Source organism: Polyergus mexicanus, unplaced genomic scaffold (genome assembly GCF_030449975.1).
Source record: "Polyergus mexicanus isolate NDT 795.1 unplaced genomic scaffold, iyPolMexi1.0 SCAF_17, whole genome shotgun sequence".
In the NCBI taxonomy this organism is placed as follows: Eukaryota; Metazoa; Arthropoda; class Insecta; order Hymenoptera; family Formicidae; genus Polyergus; species Polyergus mexicanus.
In genome coordinates this window covers 780,335-800,258 of record NW_027223337.1, presented here as the reverse complement: position 1 = coordinate 800,258, position 19,924 = coordinate 780,335, and the positions used below count along the sequence as shown (strand labels likewise).

Sequence of the window (19,924 nt, the reverse complement as noted above, 5' to 3'; positions counted from 1 at the left end):
TTTGTTTTCCTTCGTTTAATAGCCAGCAAATCAACGGCAGATGTATAGATAGTAGCGGTCGAAAAGAAGGATAAGGAGAAGGAGGGCGGGTTTGTTTGTTTTTTTTTTCCCAGAATATTAAATGAGCGAAAAAAATCGAAATGAAACTAGAGCGTTTGCGTAGTTCCGAATCTTACCTTCGTTGTTCTCATCCTCGGTTGACTTGGCCGATTGCAGCTTCGCGCTTGGTTGCATCGCTGCAATCAAAATTCGCAGCTGGCACCAAATTTTTTTCATTCGTTTCAAATTTTTTACCCTTCTTATTTGTCTCTCGCCCTTTTCTTAAGTCCCGTTCTCGCCCGTTCTCGCTTGACCGATTGACTTTACGTCATGATCGATCGCGCAACCCTAATCTCAAAGTCAATTGTAAAATTTTCAAACTATCGTCTCTGTTACGTGACTATTGAAATTCTATTTTTAAATATATCGCGAATTATTGATGAGGAAATAAAATAAATAATGAGAACGATGACTCGTACTTTCTTATTGTTTGATGAATAAAAAGAAAGATTAGATGATCTCTATCGGAAGTTTTAATTGTTAATAATCGTATATGGTATTTCTCCTAAATCTCCAATGGTGTGTATTAGTGAATATAACTAGATTATAATTAAATTATAATTAGGATATAATTAAATGAATCACAAGTCTCTTTTTTTAATTTTACAATATTAACACGTAAAAGTCAAATGGCGCGACACCGATAGCGATATTATTAATGAGCTGAATATCCGTCAACTCGTGTAAAAGAGAAGAGTAACAGGAATACGCCCGCAAATAAAGATTACATAGATAAGGATAGTAGAGTTTGATCGTCCATATGATCTATTGATTGGGTTTATTTCATTTTTCAAGAAAACGAGTACCGTCGAGACGAAATGGAAAAATCAACGGCGCGAAATTTATTGCAGACAAATTGCCTTATGTAAAACGAGGTCGCAGAAGATCGTGTAAGATTATAAGATCGTGGATGATTATATTTGAGCGACGACTAGCTAAGAAATCAACTATTAGCGGAATAAGGTCTGACATAGACATGTCAATAAATATTTGCGGTTATTGGCCTTTCGTATTGATCGTTTGCGGTTAAAAAAATTTTTTTTTTTTAATATATCATATTATAATAAAATTTAATATACAATAATATATAAGAGTTTCGAGATGCTCTACTATATAATTATAATCTCAAATTCTTTAAATTTCTTAAATTATATGAATAGTTCAAGCAAATCTATGTTGAAGGAATTTGCATTTGAGTTTTTCTTTAGCAAATTATCGTTTTTTATCGCAGCATTTTATTTTCCAGCATTAAATATCTACACCAAATTTAATTATATATATAAAGATTTAAAAAATATCAAAAAATTGCACACACACACACACACACATATTCGTATAGACACGTTTTTAAATAAGGCCAAGAACCACTTTTTACGCTTAATCGATCAATAATTTGCTCAATCGAGTGGAAATGATAAGGATCCACCAATCTGAGATTGATAGCTAACATTTGTTCTGAAAAGTTAGGCCCGGAATAGTGCATGGTTGCCGACAAGTAAAAATGCATATCTACTTTGACCTAAGCGTTCACATAGAAACATCAGTATAAAACTAAAGGAAAATTTCATAACATCGAGAGAATATATATATATATATATATATATATATATATATATATATATATATATATAATATAACATATATAAAACATAATATATAAGATATGTGTATCGTAATAAAATCGCGAAAATTTAGTGTATGTGAAGTGAACGAGATGTGTTGGAGAGCGAGTGCATTAACTATACGAAGAGTAACACGAGTAAATGAGATCACTAAACATCTTCACGTGACTAATATAAAGAGGAATAAAAATAAACAGAATTTAGCAAGTAGAATGTTCTCAGGAGCGTGTATTGGAATAATTATTTTTTTAAAAATATATCCATTAAAAAGTAGTATCATTAAAATGAAAAAAATTAAGTATCTCTATTTCTCTCTAAAATAGAATCGCACAAATCTAAATGCAAGATAAAACGGCCGATTCACGCTCGAAAGATGCAAAGAATTTATTGAAACATTAATCTTTTAAACAGTAGATATTTTGTTATATATATATATATATATATATATATATATATATATATATATATATATATATTTTTTTTTTTTTTTCTCAACTTGAATGTATCACAAAATATTTAACGTATTGTCAATTTGTACGAAAGCCGAAATATCAAACGCATTTGCAATAATTTTTAAAACTTTCCATTAAAATACCACTACTCATTTTCCTTATGTCACGTGCGAAACATCACGTATCATAGGTAAATTTTTTTTATAATTTTTGTTAGTAAATAAATGTTGAAAATTTTCTACCGTTTAAGAGATAAATGTTCGCTGAAAGTAAATACGACCGAAAAAATATATGTGTATTGTCTTGCCTCTAATTACGAATGTTATACTCACTCGATAACGGCGGTTGCGGCGCACGTCGTACAACCGCATGCTCCTGGTGCGGTCCTGTATACTCGTGCCATGTGTACGTGCTCCTGTATTCCGAATGAAGCTGCTGTAACAGATAATTAAACACCGTTTGCAGATTATACTATTGCATATGACAGCATACGATTAAAAAAGAAAAAAAAAGTTACACAGATAGATGTAATATTGAAAAAACTATCATATATATATATATATATATTATAATTTCATTATTATAGTATATGTAATTTATTAAATACTTTCAAGTTATCTCACTTCATATTCATAATATCAATTTCTGTTTAAAGTACATACTATAGCTAGTATAATACTACAGGAGTCTACAGAATATTTATAAAAATAGACATATAATTGTATAAAAATGTAATTATAAAAAATTTTAATTAAAAAATATTTAAAAATAATTCATTAATAAATTTTATAAATAATTTACATATTATTTTTTTCAAATTTAATAATGTAATATAATAAATTGAACTCATTTCCAAATAATGTCCTGAATAATCGGCTTCTTAATTTCTGCATGGCAATTAACGTGTTAAAACTAACGTGGAATAACAATATTAATTTTTATTACTATATATATACTTTCGCTCTCATTAATTATTTTTATTTACTTCCATTATTCATTTTATTTACCTAATCTTTGTGCGATTGCGATGGCTTTTTGTACAAGCTTCTTTATACAAATAATGTGTATTTTTTGCGAAAGTGATTATTGCACGATATCTTTGTCAAGTTTTACACACGCGAGAAAGTTTCACGACAATTAACACATATCATATCCAACATTTAAACAAAGTTTCAATCGCTATCAACATTTATGTTCGGTATCATTTCCCAAGTGTAACATTTATGTATACATTTGTTAATTTGTCTGTGGAGTTTAACGACAACTTCCAACTTTCTATTCCGGGGGAGTACCATAAGTTTTCGGGCGAATATATCGACATAATTGCGCAAATAGCAATACTCTGCGAATCAGACGATTTTCTTCCTATGAACAATACCTAACAATTTTCATAATCACACGATTGCCATTGTTCACAATATAATAGACAATATCCAATTATGTTTCCAAATGTGCGAAGCAATATATATATATGTGTAGAGAGGGAGAGAAGATATTATAAAAAATTGTATGTTAATAAAAGATAAATATGATTGCAAAGCGCAAGAAAGTGTGCGATTAATAGTATACAGAACAATTTAATATGCATAATAAAATATTGCAAAGTATAGTAATATTGTTATTTTAATGTTAAAATAAAATACAATGTCCTAACAAGTAAATAACGAGGAAATTAAAATTTCCGTGCCGAAAGTGGGGAAATATATTTTCTCGATTAATATTTTGCAAACATTAAATACTGGATCGAGTAATACGAAATATCCATAAATGCATCTTGCACATTTTTATATTTATATATTTTGTACATTTTGTTTATTATATTAATGAAAATAGATTCTAGAATTATATTCGCGACAGCTTCCTTGTGCCGATTAGTCACGTAAATATGTCGTGGCAGGAAGTAAGTAGTAAATGTCAATGTGCTATAACGACTTAGGCCTAAGTGTCGCGAGTATCGACGAAGATACGAGTGGCGCAATGCTGGTTCTTCCACCCACGTTCCACCCGCGATAAATCGACTTTTCGGATCGGCATTTTCGCCGTAGCAACGACAATTGCGTGTCTCAAGTACAAAAAAAATCCTGAGCATAAAAGTAAAAATATTATTAACGCTTTCTTCACGCGACGTAGAAGAAGCGCGCGTGCGATCCGGCATATCGATCGATCAATGGCGCAATGCCGGTTCTCTCTCCTACCGTCACAACGATTTTCAGCACAATGGAGGTCAATCCAGCCGAAGTGAGCGTGCAGTTTCACGCTACACTGTAACAATCCTGGTAATAACCAGGATTGAGAAGTAACGCGTTACTCGTAACGTTGTTACCGTTACTTTCTTTCGGTAACGATCGGTTACTTTTTTCTGTTTCTAACGATAACGGTAACGCCTGGTCGTTACATTTTTACTTTTATCGTTATTTTTTTTCCTTCTTTATTATCTTATATCTATTCGATAGATGTAGAATATTTTTTGAAAAATATTTTCTAGCCTTCCATCATAGGCCGCATTCTGATTGTCACTGCCAGTGCTGAAAATCTATAGTAACATAAATTATAGATTCTACAATACTGATAGTGAATATTGGAATATACTCTTAATAATATCAATATTTCTCTTATCAATGTTTAAAAACAATGTTTGATAAAAATTTTCGACAAAATTGAAATTTGTAAATTACAATTTAAATTCCTATAAAGATAAGGGTATTAAAAATTAAAGATATTAACATAAAAAATTACAATCATTAAATAAGATAAATATGAAAAAAAAAACGCTTGCTATATAGAGACTAATTTACGTGTTTTTAATTGTAACATAGATTATTACATTTAATATTGATTATTAAATAATTTTATAATCTAATAGCTTATTTTAGTATTACAAAAAACGAAAACGTAACGAAAAAGTAACGAGTCGTTACTTTCCAAGTAACGGTAATGGTAACGCGTTACTTTTATAGAGTAACGTTCCCAAGCCTGAGCATTACATTGGGTTTATTGCCCAGAAATTGACTATTCTTGCCTTGACTTCACTCCCCCGCGTTCATCTCGATAACTCGGCACGTGAAAACGTTGATAAAGTTAATGGATTATTTAAAAAAAATAATTCGCAAATTGCTACCGATCGATGAACGTCTCCTCGCTGAGATGTATTAATGCAACAATGTCGCGAAACAATAATGCACCTCATAGTTATGACCATCAATATTGTTCGATATTCAATAGCGTGAAAAAAAAAAATGAAGCGTTTAATCATATTTTATATAAATGAGAAGCGAAATATAAAAATGAGAGAATCTCGATATCTGTGAAATTCATGGCTCTCTGCGACGAAATAGAATATACAAAACGCGCAAAAATTTCTTATTAATGCTTTTATTATCAAAATTGAGAAAATTTCTCCCTATTAAATTTTATTTGATACTAGATTTTATTATTTAAGTTATATGATATAAATATTTCTTAATTATTTTAAATCTGATTTAAATTTTTTATTTCAGAGAGATATTGCAATCGAGCTCTGATGTGCGGAAAATCAAATGCGCTGGATCAAACCAGAACTTTAAGATCATGTCAAATAAATACGTATAAAATAAGATTTAAAAACATTAATCTGCTATCAAAAGTTAAGTGCTATTAAATATCTTTTTTATCGTAGTTTTTAGTCCTCTAATTCAGAAGAAGTTCAAGAATCGATCTTTCCTTTAAAAAAAATCTCAAAAATTAATGATTAAAAGTAAAGAGAGCTTTTAGTATATCGAATCTCAAGAATAGATGATATTTTTTTATTTAATTTTAAATAGAATTTACTTTAATAGAACCTTGATTTGAAATTTATACTTCAGTTACAAAAATAATACAATATTAAAGATTGTCCCCATTTCGCTACAAAAGGATCATTATAAATTAAACGGAATAAATTAATTAGAGAAAGTTCTAGCTTCCCCCCCCCAAAAAAAAAAAAATATCTCGAAAAATTAGACATATGTATACCCTAATTCAAGAGAAATGACAATCGAATTCCTATATATGGATTATACTATAAATTTCCCATTCTCTCACCTTATCAATCGGCATTGAAGGGCACGCACGGCAGAGGTTCCAGAATGAACCGATCATGTGGCCGCGGTGTGTGGGGCAGTGGGACAGTGACACACAGCTGCTGCTTTAGCACAAAGGCTGTTTCTCGACGACGGACACGCGGTCCCGTTAACGAGCCAGAATTAGGGACGTTCTATCGAGAAGGACAATGCGACTCCTCGGTGTCGATTATGACGCGAAATACACTACTATACGGGCTCCTCTTCTCCTCATCCACCCTTCGCCACTTCACCGGCGCACCCGCACTTCCTCTTCTCTCAGCCTTCGAGGCAGTGTTCGTAAGCGGTGCTCGGGCTCAGGTTCGGGCTCCGAATTGCTTCCTCTGCATGTATAAGTACATCACGTACGTACGGTGTCAAGTGTTTATGTATATGAATTTGTTAATTGTGTAAGGATATGTGTGTATATATATATGTGTATACGTTACAGGCAAAAATTGCAACCTCGTGATATTATTACTATACTTGATGATCCTACTGATATTATTAAGATCATTTTAATATTGCGACTCATCAGCATTGTATCGATCGTGGAATTTATATAAGGGTCTGCTAACACTGTCTAATTTTACTTCACCAAATATATGTAAATTCGAACGTGTGATCCCTCTTCGCTTACGCTAAGACCGATGCTAAACTTCCATGATTTCTAATTTAGGGAATTACTTTAAAAAAAAGTTCAATTATATTATTTTAAAAACGCTTTGATATTAATCACAGTTATAAGAATACGCAATAAAATATATGCGAGTTTTTATTTTACAAAATGCAAGATTACTTTGATAGTAAACTTTGATAGTAATTCAATATTAAATTATTTATTTTACAAATGCTCTAAGATCAAGCAACTTCAATTTGAAACAATGAGATCACAAAAATACATTGTTTTCAAGATACTTAGGATGTATAATTAAAATAGAACACCCTATATATATATATATATATAGAATAAATCTGAACATTATTCTAAAATTATTTCTGAAATTTGTTGACTCCCACATATATATGATTTAAGAAGAGCAAATAATTTGCTCGCTTCTATTTTATGCAACGTGAAAACAAAGGATATTATCTTATATATTTTTTATTTTAATGTTTACAAAAAGTATTTCAGGTATCCTATTTTTATCGCCACACAATTTAGAACGAAAAAAAAATAGCTTATCATTTTACTTTGATATATAAGAATTTTGTCTTTGCGATCAGTCGTCATCATATGTTCCATGATTATATTGTATATAATGCGGCTTATTATTTTAATCCAAAAATAGCAATTATATCATATACAATGAATTATTAATGGAAATATTGCAAATAACTTTTCTACGCGAACAGACAGATTGAAATGGGAAAATTGTATCTCGCATATTGTTTTAAAAAGCTTCCCCGATCCTTCTGTAAATTAAGCTTATTTGGAACTCGTCGGTGGAAGTTCCAGATCAATTGTCATTTTTAATATCAAAAATCACATATTAAAAGCAGTAAATGAAACTCGGAAAACTCTTTGAAGCCATTACAACGTTATATTCAATGAGTAAAGATGTTTGCTCCGCTAGATGATTCAACGAAGATAGTACTTTCTTGTATATAAAATGTGCATTTTTTTTTTAATATACTTTATATTTTATAGCTCATATTTTGTTCATTGATAAAGCTACGTTTACAATATTAGACGAAATAGTCGTTACGTTTTTGAGCAATAGAGATCTTACGATTACCAAAGCAAACTCTCAACGTTGTGTTTTTTTTTATGTGTAGATTTATATTTTATTTTATTTTAAATGGGTGGATGGAAGATCTCATGAAAGATCTATCGTTTCAACAAACAAGCTATCAAATATATTCTGTAAATTTTTCGATAAATAGATTATCTCAATTTGTCGATTATAAAAGTGATCCATGCACGACAGAGCTCCAGCTCATTTTATATTCACTATCGAACAATATTTAAATAGATCCTTCGATGAAAGATGGATTTAAGTGAAATCGACTATACGCAAGTTACTACTCTGATTTCCCTGATTTACATAATTCTGCTAATTTTTTATCTTAAAAAACTTAGTATATTTTTCACCGACAAATAATGCATAAAATTTATAATAAAATCCTAAATGCCTATAAAGTGATTTAAAAACTAGAAATGATAGAGTTTGTATATATGTAATATATTCAGTGATACACGAAGATGTGTGAAGCATGTACACAAATAGAAAAACAATATGCCCACAATATTTTTTTATAAACATCAATATAAAGATATATAAAATAATTCTTTGTTTTTATATTATAAGCGATTTATTTAAATCGCATAGAGGCAAGCATATATTATTTGTTTTATCAAAACCGAAAATCGCTTCAAACTCTGACGGAGTTAATTTTTCTATTTAGTGTAACATTTTTTGTTCGATTGTGTATATGTAGATGCGTGCGCGTATCTATGTCTGCGCGTGTGTATTATATCTAATATATTGGTACTAAAAAATATATATGTATAATTGACACATTAGTTAAAATTCTCATTAATTATTACGAAAATCGCAGAACGATAGAGGACTTTCCTACTCGGTTTAATTCGTTCTGTGTCCTTTATCGTTTAGCGATTTTCCTAATAATTAATGAGAATTTTAATTAATTTCTCTCTACATACATGTGTGAGTGAGTGAATGAGTGAGTGAGTGCATATGTATATAGGGTGTATATATACAGAGTGTCCGATAATAATCGCATCACCTCTCGTTATACAGGGTGTCTCACCAAAAGTGATCGCCCCCTTTTATCTTTTAAACTGGAAGAAATAGACCGTAAGAAATATACATATATGAAATTAAATGATATTACGATAAAAATTGTAGCGCTCTTTGAAACGAATACAACAATGTATGTAAATATTTCGCGTTAAAATTCGCATGTAAATATTTCGCGGAAAAATTCTCGGAAAAACTTATGGTCTATCCCTTTTAGTTCGAAAGACAAAAGGGATTGGCTACTTTTGGTGGGACATCCTATATATATATATATATATATTATATATGACTTAAGGATATTGAAATGTTTTATTTATTTAAGTGTTCTATTGGGCCATCCTGCATGTAGAACGAGAAGGGAGGAACTATCTGTGTGAGGAAGTATACGTATTGTATATCATCGATGTGTGCGTGCGCGTATGCGCGACTGTGATGTACGTAATAAGACGCAATGCCGGTATCCGCGCACATACGATTATTCGATAAATTTTTACCAGACAGAAAAAAAAAAATGGCGAGACGAACGATTTAGGATTACAATCGAGCTGCATCTCAGCATATTTAAAATGATCTGTATCGGGCGCAACAATAACGAAGGTGCGAAACGATGAGAACGATTAAAGCAAAGATCCCCTTAGTAAGATACACGTGTAAGATGAACTATAAATAAATCGGGCTAAGCAAAATAAGAAGTGAGTCAGAAGAAATTATCGTGAAATCTTCGAGGAATCCGTATCGATGAATATCATCGCAAGTTGGCACTTACGTAACAAGTCGTATTTCAAATGGAGTATTTAAAAAAAAAAAAAAAGAAGAACGAATTGTCGAAGTCGACTTTTGGATAATTTGCCGATGAGAAAAAGATAGGACGAAAGAAGAGATAGACCAAGGACTAGCCAAGTCGACGACCACTTTCCGGTTTTACCACTTCCTCATCTTCATTCTTGACAAGCTTCCTGTTTGTCATCCACGAGACTTCTTTCCCTTCGTCCCATAAATTTTTCCTCTTTCTCTCTCTGTATTACTTATTCTCTTCACTTATCTCAATATATACCAGTTATCGATCTAGCCAGAGTATCATCGACACCTCGTCAATTGCCCAGCTCGTCTTCTCCGTACACACATATATATGTATACACCTATATGAGTATCTTTGGCAAGGAACCTTGGAAGAAGAAAAGACACCGGTATCAAGTGCGATGGCCGACACATCGGTTCAACACTAATCCCGTTTAATTAAATTTTCTCTGTTGCGTAAACGCTGTAGAGATAAAAACGACGATCGCGAAACGGTGGTATAGACACTAGTCGGTGAGCGAGTGACACATACCGGTAGCGATTCGCGTTAACGTATCCGTGTGAGCGTGTCAATGACATAAGAGAGATGCGGAAAAGAATATAGCTAAAGAGAAGAACGGAGAGAGAAATTAAGATAGAAATGGATCTAATATGTAATGACGTTTGTACGTTCAAGTATCCCTGTGTGTATGTGTTTGCGCGTGTATATGCCTATGAGCACCCAGGTGACACTCCGGACACGTACGAATAGTCGTTACGACGAGACGGAGGGACAGAGCGAGAACGAAACCGTGAGAGGCACTGCTGGTCCCACTGTCGCCGCACCGACGGTTGCGTAGAGCGCCGCGTCGTCGGCAAGACGGCCTGCGGAGGTGGTAGGATGGGTTGCCGGAAACAGGCGCAGGCGTCGAACCGACGAAGACCGGGTCGATAGTCCGCAACGTCGTTCTTTCCTTGCCGGCCGGCTCGCTCTTTCTCCGTTACTGCGTCTCTCCTTCTCTTTACATCGTCACCGCGTCACTAAACTCCTCGCAATGACGAATTGGCCATTTAGAATTACGATAATCGTTTAACACTGTGTGTGTGTGTGTGTGTGTGTGTGTGTGTGTGCGCGGAAAAGAAATTTTCCTCATTTGAACGAAAGCGTAAAGATTAAGTTATGTAACTATTATACGTATTGTGTTTAATATTTAGTAATTTAAATTTTTTGTTTACCGCGCACATGTTGTAATTTTATTATCATTTTCGAAGATCTCTAGGATCTCTCTTTCGATTCCAAAGGATTCGCTTCCATATACATAATGTTCATCGATACTCTTTGCTTTTCCTCTCTTTGCATTTGCCTTTCTGTTCTGTATTTTTTTTTTTTTTTTTTTTTTTTTAATGTATCTCCCACTGCAAATATTACAGTGAAATCTTATAAATTATCTTATATAAAAATTATATGAAGCGAAAAGTTCAATAATATTTATAGCTCGTATTAATAGGAATTGATACGAGAATATAAATAGTGTGTGCAAAATCGTAGTATAACTAACAAGATAATTCATTGTAGAAAAATAATTTGAGAACGCGGAATAAATTTTTCATGCAAGGTTTCATTTTTTAAAAAGCAATAGCGAAAGCATAAAGATGAAAATAGATATAGAAATTAATATAATATATTTTTTATATTTTCTTATGCTTAAATAATATCTAACGAAATGCTATATATTATAGAATAAATATCGATAGCGACTATTAAAACATGTAATTGTCTTTCTCTTTTTTTATTGACAAATTAAATATAATTTTGATATTTTACGCATAATTAATTCGATAACTTAAATTATTTATTATTATAAATATTATTGTAAATAAAATGTTCTACGTTCTTCATTTCTGTATGAACAACTACATTAAGATGAATTTAATCATATAATGTATATGATTATTAAAAATTATTCAAACATAAAATAACATAAATGTATCGTTGATTTTTCAATTTTTTGCGAACGAAACTTGTATATGAAAAAAATTTATTCTACTTAATTTTGCTTTTTTATAAGATATTCAAATTTTTGCGAGATATTCAAATTTGATACAACAAAAAAATATTGTACAAAAATTTAACTTGATACAATATCTATATAAAAAATAAAAAATTAAAACAACTCTGCTATATCCATTTTCTCAGCGAACATTCATCATTATATATTATTTTTAACGAGACTTTTATCATTCTATTCTTGTTTTGGAATTCATTGATACGCTCTCTCTCTCTCTCTCTCTCTCTCTCTCTCTCTCTCTCTCTCTCCCAACTCTCCTATCCATTTGTCATTTTCCGTCTTCTCCCGTCTGCCATTCGTCGTGCTCATCGCGTATCCGGCGCCACGATGTCGAGCAAGTAGAGTTGCAACGCGTCGTTGAACTCCCGATAAGCGTGTTCCGAAAGTCGAGTCAACCCCCTCCCCCTCTCCCCTCCCCCCCTCCTCCTCACTGTGACGTAATTTGAAATGAGATAAAATTTTCGAGAAAGTCACATTTCTCAATACTATTAGCTTTTCTTTCGCGGATTGCGAGAGAGAGAGAGAGAGAGAGAGAGAGAGAGAGACATATGAAAAGTTGGACAGTTCATGTCTTCGTGATGCTCTATGTGAAACTGTACAAGGTCAACAATTCGAATACGTATATATGCAAGATCCGATATCCGTCACATTCTTCATAGATCCTGGATAACGCAAGGAAATGATAATTTTGGTACGTGATAATTCTCGCGATTGGATGGTCGCGACAAAACTCATTCAAAGATCTCGATTTTTCTCGTCTTTAAAAATACCTTCAAAAACGAATACCCGCCTCGAGCCCTCATAACGTTTAAGATTTTTAAACCATCGCTTGTTGTATAGACGTTGGGGCGCTATCCTGGTTATTATCCCATAAAATCCCTCAAAATTTCAATTCTCCATCTCTATTCCTCTAAAGTTATCGAGGTACTATATGTACAATATGTAACAATAATAATTACTGATATTTAAGTAATAAAAAAATTTAATGATCAAATATGAGATATTAAATTTTATCAAACAAATAAATTAAAGCGTATGTCAACCGAACAATATATTTACAATAATTCTCTATTTTATAAACAGTCTTTATCCGTCTCTCTCTCTCTCTCTCTCTCTCTCTCTCTGCTGCAATGACGCACCTTAGCTTTTACAAAAAGAGCGTCGTAATGTCTAACATCGATCCGAAGTTGCGCGGGCCATTCTCGAGCGATATTCCCCCTTGACCACGCTTCGATCCGCGTTAAATAACATATATTCGTGACCTATATAAACCTAGAATTCACTGCTATTCTATTCGATATGCTGAATATTTAAGGGGAGGAAAAATGAGTGTGGAACAAGAGTTTTCGCGATGAATTGGCGCCTAAATCCCCGCGAGCTATAGAAGAACTGGAAATTATTTTTTTCTGTCACTCACGCGAGAGAATATCGTTGCTTTGTGCAGCTTATACAATGAAAAATTCATTCGTCACTCCAGCACACATTTGCGACATATACAGTAAGTGCCTTTTAATGGAAACAGTTGTATATCTTCTAAATTTGACATCAAGCCGGATCATGCGGTGTCCCCATAATAATATTTTATAAATATTTTTGAATATTGTATTTCTTTCTCTTAATAACGCCGTCATTGCTTCAGTTTCTAATAGGCTTAATCGATAGACCGAATCTTCATTACGTGTAACAAAAGTATTTTTTATTTTTCCTCTATTTTTACTCGATGAACAAAGATATGGATCAATTACTAAAAATTACTACTTCGAAAATTTAAAAAAAAAAAACCATATTTCAAACAGATAAAATTACTTGTGAAATAATTACATTAAACCGTAACATCATTATATTTACTTCGAACAGCGCTACAACTATTATTATATCGAAATATTCATATTATTATAAAAAGTAATGCGTATCTCTCGGTCCCTTAACATAAATAGCTTTTATAAACATACAATAAAGTTCAATTTGAGGCATTTAACTTGTAATATGTTTTGTCACGATCTATCTCTCTTACTTTGAAAAGAAGAAAGGGTAGCCACTTATGGCGCAACATCCTATACATAATGAAAATTTGAATGAAATTGAAAATTTAGTTGAAGCAAATTATGGTACAAATTGACTTGTGTGATTAATAGTTTCCGTTACATACTTAATCTAAAAAAGTAAATTTGTAAGTGAAAAAAAAAAGAGTACAGATATGATGCGGAAAAAATGATGCAATAATATTCAAAAGCATAAAAAAAGGATGGAAGGGGGAAGGGATATGTGCAAGGCCTAAAAATAAAATATTGAAACATAATGTTATATATAACGTCGTTTATAATATTGCTACAAACTGTACACTATAATAGATATTCGAAAAGTATTAAAATGTATGACCAAAACTATGCTGGATACAATACGATACTGGAACGAATCCCTTGTGATGTCACACACATCATCGAATTTCGATTTTATTCTTCTTAGCGCTTCATATTTATGTCACGTACACATCATATATGACGCGCGAGGAAGATACATTCTAAACGTTTTACATAAAATTATCAATATTGACTTAGTAATGTGCCTGATTACGCCTTCGCCAAATATTCGTATAAAATATAGATTCTATTCACGTTCTTATAATTCACACAATAAAACAAATATTATATTGTATTTTAATAAAACTTCTTTTGATGATATCGCCCCTATTAGGATTTGTAATATAACTGTATTAATATATGTTATAGTATAGCATATATTTGAAATATATTCCATTGTTTAATATGCAACAATATCAAAAAGAATACGAATTGCATCATACGATTGGTATTGAAGCATGCTCAACATCGATCTATCATGTTACTTTCTTTCTTTTCTTTATTTCTGACTATGTACATTTCCAATATATTTTTTTTATCAAAAATAAAAAGAACAACATGTAAAACGTATAAACTAACATATAAGAAGATACCTAAAAGAAGCAACACAAAAATTTTAATTCTCCTTTATACAATTTAAAACTATTAGATAAATTACAATTTACAAATACTAGATTGATAAATAATTACTTTTGTTTTATATATGGCTCTTCTCACTAACAAACCAATATATTTAAGAAATTATAATAATTTGGCTTCAATTATGCTAAAAATCATAATATGGGACTGTTTATCTTTTACTTACATTTTTTTTAAATAATAATGATGCATATTTACTTTAGACAAAATTGAGGAACAAAGTGTAAAAAAACTTAAAAGTTCACACATTTTTGCATTTTTAGCTGCACTTTTTAACATTTTTTTCTCTCTCTCTTTCTCTCTTTATTTTTCTCTTTTATATCTAGAATAAAATATTTGTGATATAGATTATCCCTCGTAAAGAGAAAAAATATATATAAGTATAGAGAATAAAATATGCGTTTTCCTCCGCGGTTGTCAACAAAGTTACAACGTTTGAGGTCAATAACACTTAATATATTTTCCTAAGAAGCGTCCCTAACCTTTGGCATTTTATTGAAAAATGACATTTACTCCACGTACTGTAATAGAAAAGAGTCACGCAAAGTACACTGTGTATTTTAAAGGAATGGCTCTTTCATTCTTGGAACGATCAATCAAAATATATAGCTGGTATCTATAAATCAACACTAGTCTGTCGTTGTCGGGGCGCATATCTCCTTTCATCAATATGGCCGTTCGATTCGCGTCACAATAGATTGAGCTCATTGCTTACACTCACCAGGTATTGCTTGCAATGTTTTTTATTCTTAATGCAGGCGGGGCGCTTCTTTTTCTTGGACGTAGCAGCTGCGGTTGCGGCGATTAACCCATTGCCGGGCTTTTCCTTACGGGGTGTCGATAAGTTCGACTTGTTCGCAGGCATCTTTCACCCAGTTCCAGTTATTTTAGCTATTTTACCGTCGATTATTATACCAATTATTATAAATCAATTATTATATACCGATTATTTACCAATAATCCGCAGACGTCAACAACAATCAATGAGAATAGATTTTACAATGTAGTGATAAAAGAAGAAGAGACCAATTGATAACGATCCAAACTTTCCTATTTCACTTGACACAAGCTGCGCACAGGTACACGTGTACGCTACTGTGTGCGCGCGTTAGATTGCGGTCGGGGAAACGTCAGAGATACCTCGAACCATTGTATTAACCAATCAGAACAAAGGAATTTTTACTTTTTTTTGTCTCGATTGATCAATCAAACTCTTAGAAGCATTTATTCGTCTAGATTTGACCGCGTTCGATCTGAAACCACATCCCTTCTGAAGGGATTTGTCTGAAGGATTTTACGCTATAGAGTTCATAACATAATAGGTCAAAAATCGAGCAAAATGAAATAAAAAGATCTTCTTTTACACGCTTAAAATATTTATATGTTGTGTGTGTATATATGCAAAATAAAAAATAAAAAAACACACAGAGAAGTCTCACAACTATCCATACATCGCAGCTATCACGGTTGGGACATTTATCAAGCCTTTTGTTTAGTACCCTCTGCATCCATTCTTAAAGCGAAGATCATAGATTGCATTCGTCTTGACGCTGTATATAAGCGATTAAAGCGTTCCACTGAATTCGATTGACCAATGAGGATAAAGAAATCTTTGCTTCCATTGGTGAATCAAATGCTTTCAGTGCTTACAACATCAAGACGAATATAGAACGCATTCGGCGGACTCAACAGTTGAGCAGTTGTCAATATTTGATGTTAATTTCTTGATTCTAAAAGTGAAAATCAATCGATTGCTACCCAACTATTGAGTCTGCTGAATGTGCCCATAAACGGAATCTTTTCTGTAACGAAAAGAAAATTTGCGATGAGAGGGGCGCCAGCAGACACTGAAATAAAAATTTCCCTAGCGAGATGAACGCACGTTAGGTTAGGTGGGAGGTTAGGTTAGGTGGCAGGTGTGGGGATACTCATACGATAAACATAGGTATGCCCACGTTCATCTCGCTAGGGGAACGAGATCATTTGTCGAGCAGCGTACAGTCACATCGAAAAATTAACTTGTAACATAACTCATGGCCATAGGTATTTAACGTATCTAGACAAACCCATGTTGTAAGACGCAGTGTCGAAACATATATGATGTTTTTTAAAAGAAAAATTCATTTTATATCGAGATTTTGTAATATATCTCTGCTTATAAAACATGTAGAATAAAGATACCTTCCTTACATAATCGAGACTCAAACTATCGATTTAGCTTAATTAAGAATTCCATCGATTCAGCCGTTATTTAAGATCCGATAATGTAAGATACTTTCGACTAGTCAATTCACGTATAAATACACGGGATGCCTGGCTGTTGCTGCGCGTGTAACTTGGCGGGAGACACTATTTCTTCATTATGGATTTTGTTATTTGCATTTCATAGAACCGTTACTATCGCTACTACCTATTGTTAAATATGTAAATGTAAATAATCAGTATTAGTTGCAAAATCTGTTTTATTTTTATCGTCTTTTATATTCGAAAAATGTTAAAAATTGTTAATTAAATTATAATAAATTGTTATATTTTTTCTTTTTAAATATTTTATATCAATTTCTTTATATGCCAAAGAGGCGAATTGTTTATAATTTCATACAAAACATTAATGTGCGCTTAAAACATCATCTTTTTCGTATAATGAAGGCCATGTCTTCTCTGAGTATTAGTGTGATTATGGTGGATCAAGATTGTAATAAATGTTGCACAACGGATATGCTTTGATAATTATTATCTTATATCTTTCTATGTCACAAATTTTCAAGGGACAGGATGCGAGAAAAGTTGTATGCTAAAGTGGTGGTAATCCCATGGTTTATATTCGATATGATGTCTAAGATGTTTCAGTCTTTCACTTTCTCTGTCACAGCGAAGCTCTCAATCGTCTAACAGCTTCTAATATTCCCGATGTAAAGTGAGACATGTGTGGTGTGTATGTGTGTTCTACTTTTTATAAAATATTTTATTTTATAGTTCTTTTATTGCAATATTAATTAGCAACACGATGCTACTTGTATTGCAAAAAAAGAAATTAATCGACTTCTATTATACTATTACCGTGCTTTCATAAATTGCATATAAATAAATAATGAAATATTATTTGAAATATATTGGATCACGCAACTTTAATCGAACCGATCGGGAAGCAATTAAGACTCTTGATCTCTCGCTGATGAAATATTGAATTATTATGAGACAATCAAATCAGTTTTCTTGCAAAATAAATTAATTTTTTCGTACTCTATAGCCCATATTCGATAATACAGATTGGTAAAATATATCGAAAACTATTTTTTTTCTATTTTTTTCTATTATAATTAATAAACAGTTGTAAATCTTGGTCAATTGTTAGAAAGTCTACTTTTGGATGCTATCAAATGTAAGATGAGTTATGTCTACGTTTATTACTGCAGCATACACAAAAAAAGAAGAATTTTTATTACATATTATAAATCCATAGTATCAAATAGCGGCAAATAATGGTATACAAAAAAAACTTATTTATTGCAATGTATTTTGCAAGAAAAAGATTCACATGATATATTTCTCGCTTCTGACATTATATATTTTAACATTATTATAATATTATTTATATAATAATGTTTATCCAAAAAGTATTTATTAATTAAACCTACTTTTTCTATAAAAGTAACGATATTAGAAAAACTAATTTAATTTTGAAATATTCAATGTAATTTTATACTCTTTCTAAGTTTTTTATAATATTTTTAGTGATTATTTGCAAGTAAAAAGACGAGTATCTAACTTTACTTTCGCAAAAGATTAAAAAGTAAATTACACTAATTTCCAAGTATTCTTCGCTAAACAGACAAATTTGCATATAGAGAAAAATCAACCAATTGCGCATCTAATATGGGGAAAGTCACAATATAGCATTCTTTACATCAAATGCATTAGTGGTTAATTTTTCTATGCATATATATTATATGATTAGCATTTTCAAATTAATATATGCAACATTTGAAATAAATTGCATTTTACGCAATATATACGCCGACTAATATCGTTGAACTCTTCTTCCGATAAAATAGCTTTGTTGAAGCGTAATGTTATTTTATATATATATATATATTTTTTTTTTGCAAAGGATAAGTCATTTCGAATAAACAATTTCACTATTATCACTTTTGTTAATAATAAATCATAAGTATTGCCTGTAAATTGATATCACAAAATAATACGTAATACACAACTACATATAAGACTGTATCATTTTCTTTTATTTTGCAAATATATGTATATATATTTACTTATTATTAATTTACTATAATATATTCTAAAGAGTATAACAGTCGGAAAAACATGATTTTCTTCTTGGATTACTCGAGCTGCGTATCAGCCTTCCTCACAAATTCGATTTACACATATAATTTACTGACAATGCAATTATTTATTATTTATTTGAAAATCTCTCAAGGCAATTGTTAAATGTATTATATGAATGTTGTCTCGAAGATAGCTTGATGTATTATGTAAATATCGTTGACATATTAACCAATTTTTGCATTTGATTTCACTTTTGCGAGAGTAGTATGTTTAATAGTTTCAAAATAGAATTACGTAAATAAAAAAATAAACTAATTGTCTATTTCATATCAAGTCTAATATTCATTGAAACAATATAATTTATCTCAGTTTGATCTAGAAGCTATTTGTATAAATTAATTTAATATTATCATTTTACGTCAAATTTTCATATTTCGAGAAGATATATTTCTTTTTTAAATTTAGGATTTTTTAAGTGTAGTTTATCAAATAATATGAATAATAAAAATAATAAAAAATGTTTTCCAGTTACTTAAAAATAAATTATTAAATATTCTAATAAATAAAACAAATATTTATTTCTTCCTTTCAGATTTCTGCATAAAATATCAAAATAAAATTCTCCAGTAACCTATGACTTGATAATATCTCGAATAGACTACAGGTGACTTGTGATAGTCTGCATTGTTTATTTCATTCTGCATTTTCTCACGAATAAGCAGTCGTGTAGTTGCAACGAACGAATCATGAAATAATACACGAAGCTTACAATAAA

The 19,924-nt window shown here is 31.3% G+C and overlaps 2 protein-coding genes across 21 annotated transcripts in view; one reads left to right on the top strand and one right to left on the bottom strand.

Moving 5' to 3' along the window:
- Polr3g (RNA polymerase III subunit G) overlaps positions 1–5,824 on the top strand; it is a 33,716-nt gene extending 27,892 nt beyond the window's left edge. The window contains exon 2 of the mRNA XM_070309577.1: positions 5,671–5,824. The gene's annotated coding sequence lies outside the window, so the exon portion shown is untranslated. The remainder of the gene's footprint in view (positions 1–5,670) is intronic.
- Positions 1–15,953, bottom strand: part of LOC138940569 (triadin) — a 41,391-nt gene extending 25,438 nt beyond the window's left edge. For 7 of the 20 annotated variants that reach the window (XM_070309555.1, XM_070309573.1, XM_070309558.1 and 4 more), the window contains exons 1-4: positions 15,814–15,953; positions 15,581–15,750; positions 2,506–2,608; positions 177–236 (exon numbers count right to left, since the gene is read on the bottom strand). In XM_070309555.1, coding sequence (XP_070165656.1) covers positions 177–236; positions 2,506–2,608; positions 15,581–15,724 — 307 coding nt within the window. In that variant the 5' untranslated portion in view covers positions 15,725–15,750; positions 15,814–15,953. Of the gene's footprint in view, positions 1–176; positions 237–2,505; positions 2,609–6,232; positions 6,594–10,068; positions 10,339–10,481; positions 10,833–11,027; positions 11,185–15,580; positions 15,751–15,813 lie in introns of those variants that run through there. The other 13 variants (XM_070309575.1, XM_070309574.1, XM_070309564.1 and 10 more) reach the window with 12 other exon arrangements.
- Between the last annotated feature and the right edge of the window lie 3,971 nt (positions 15,954–19,924).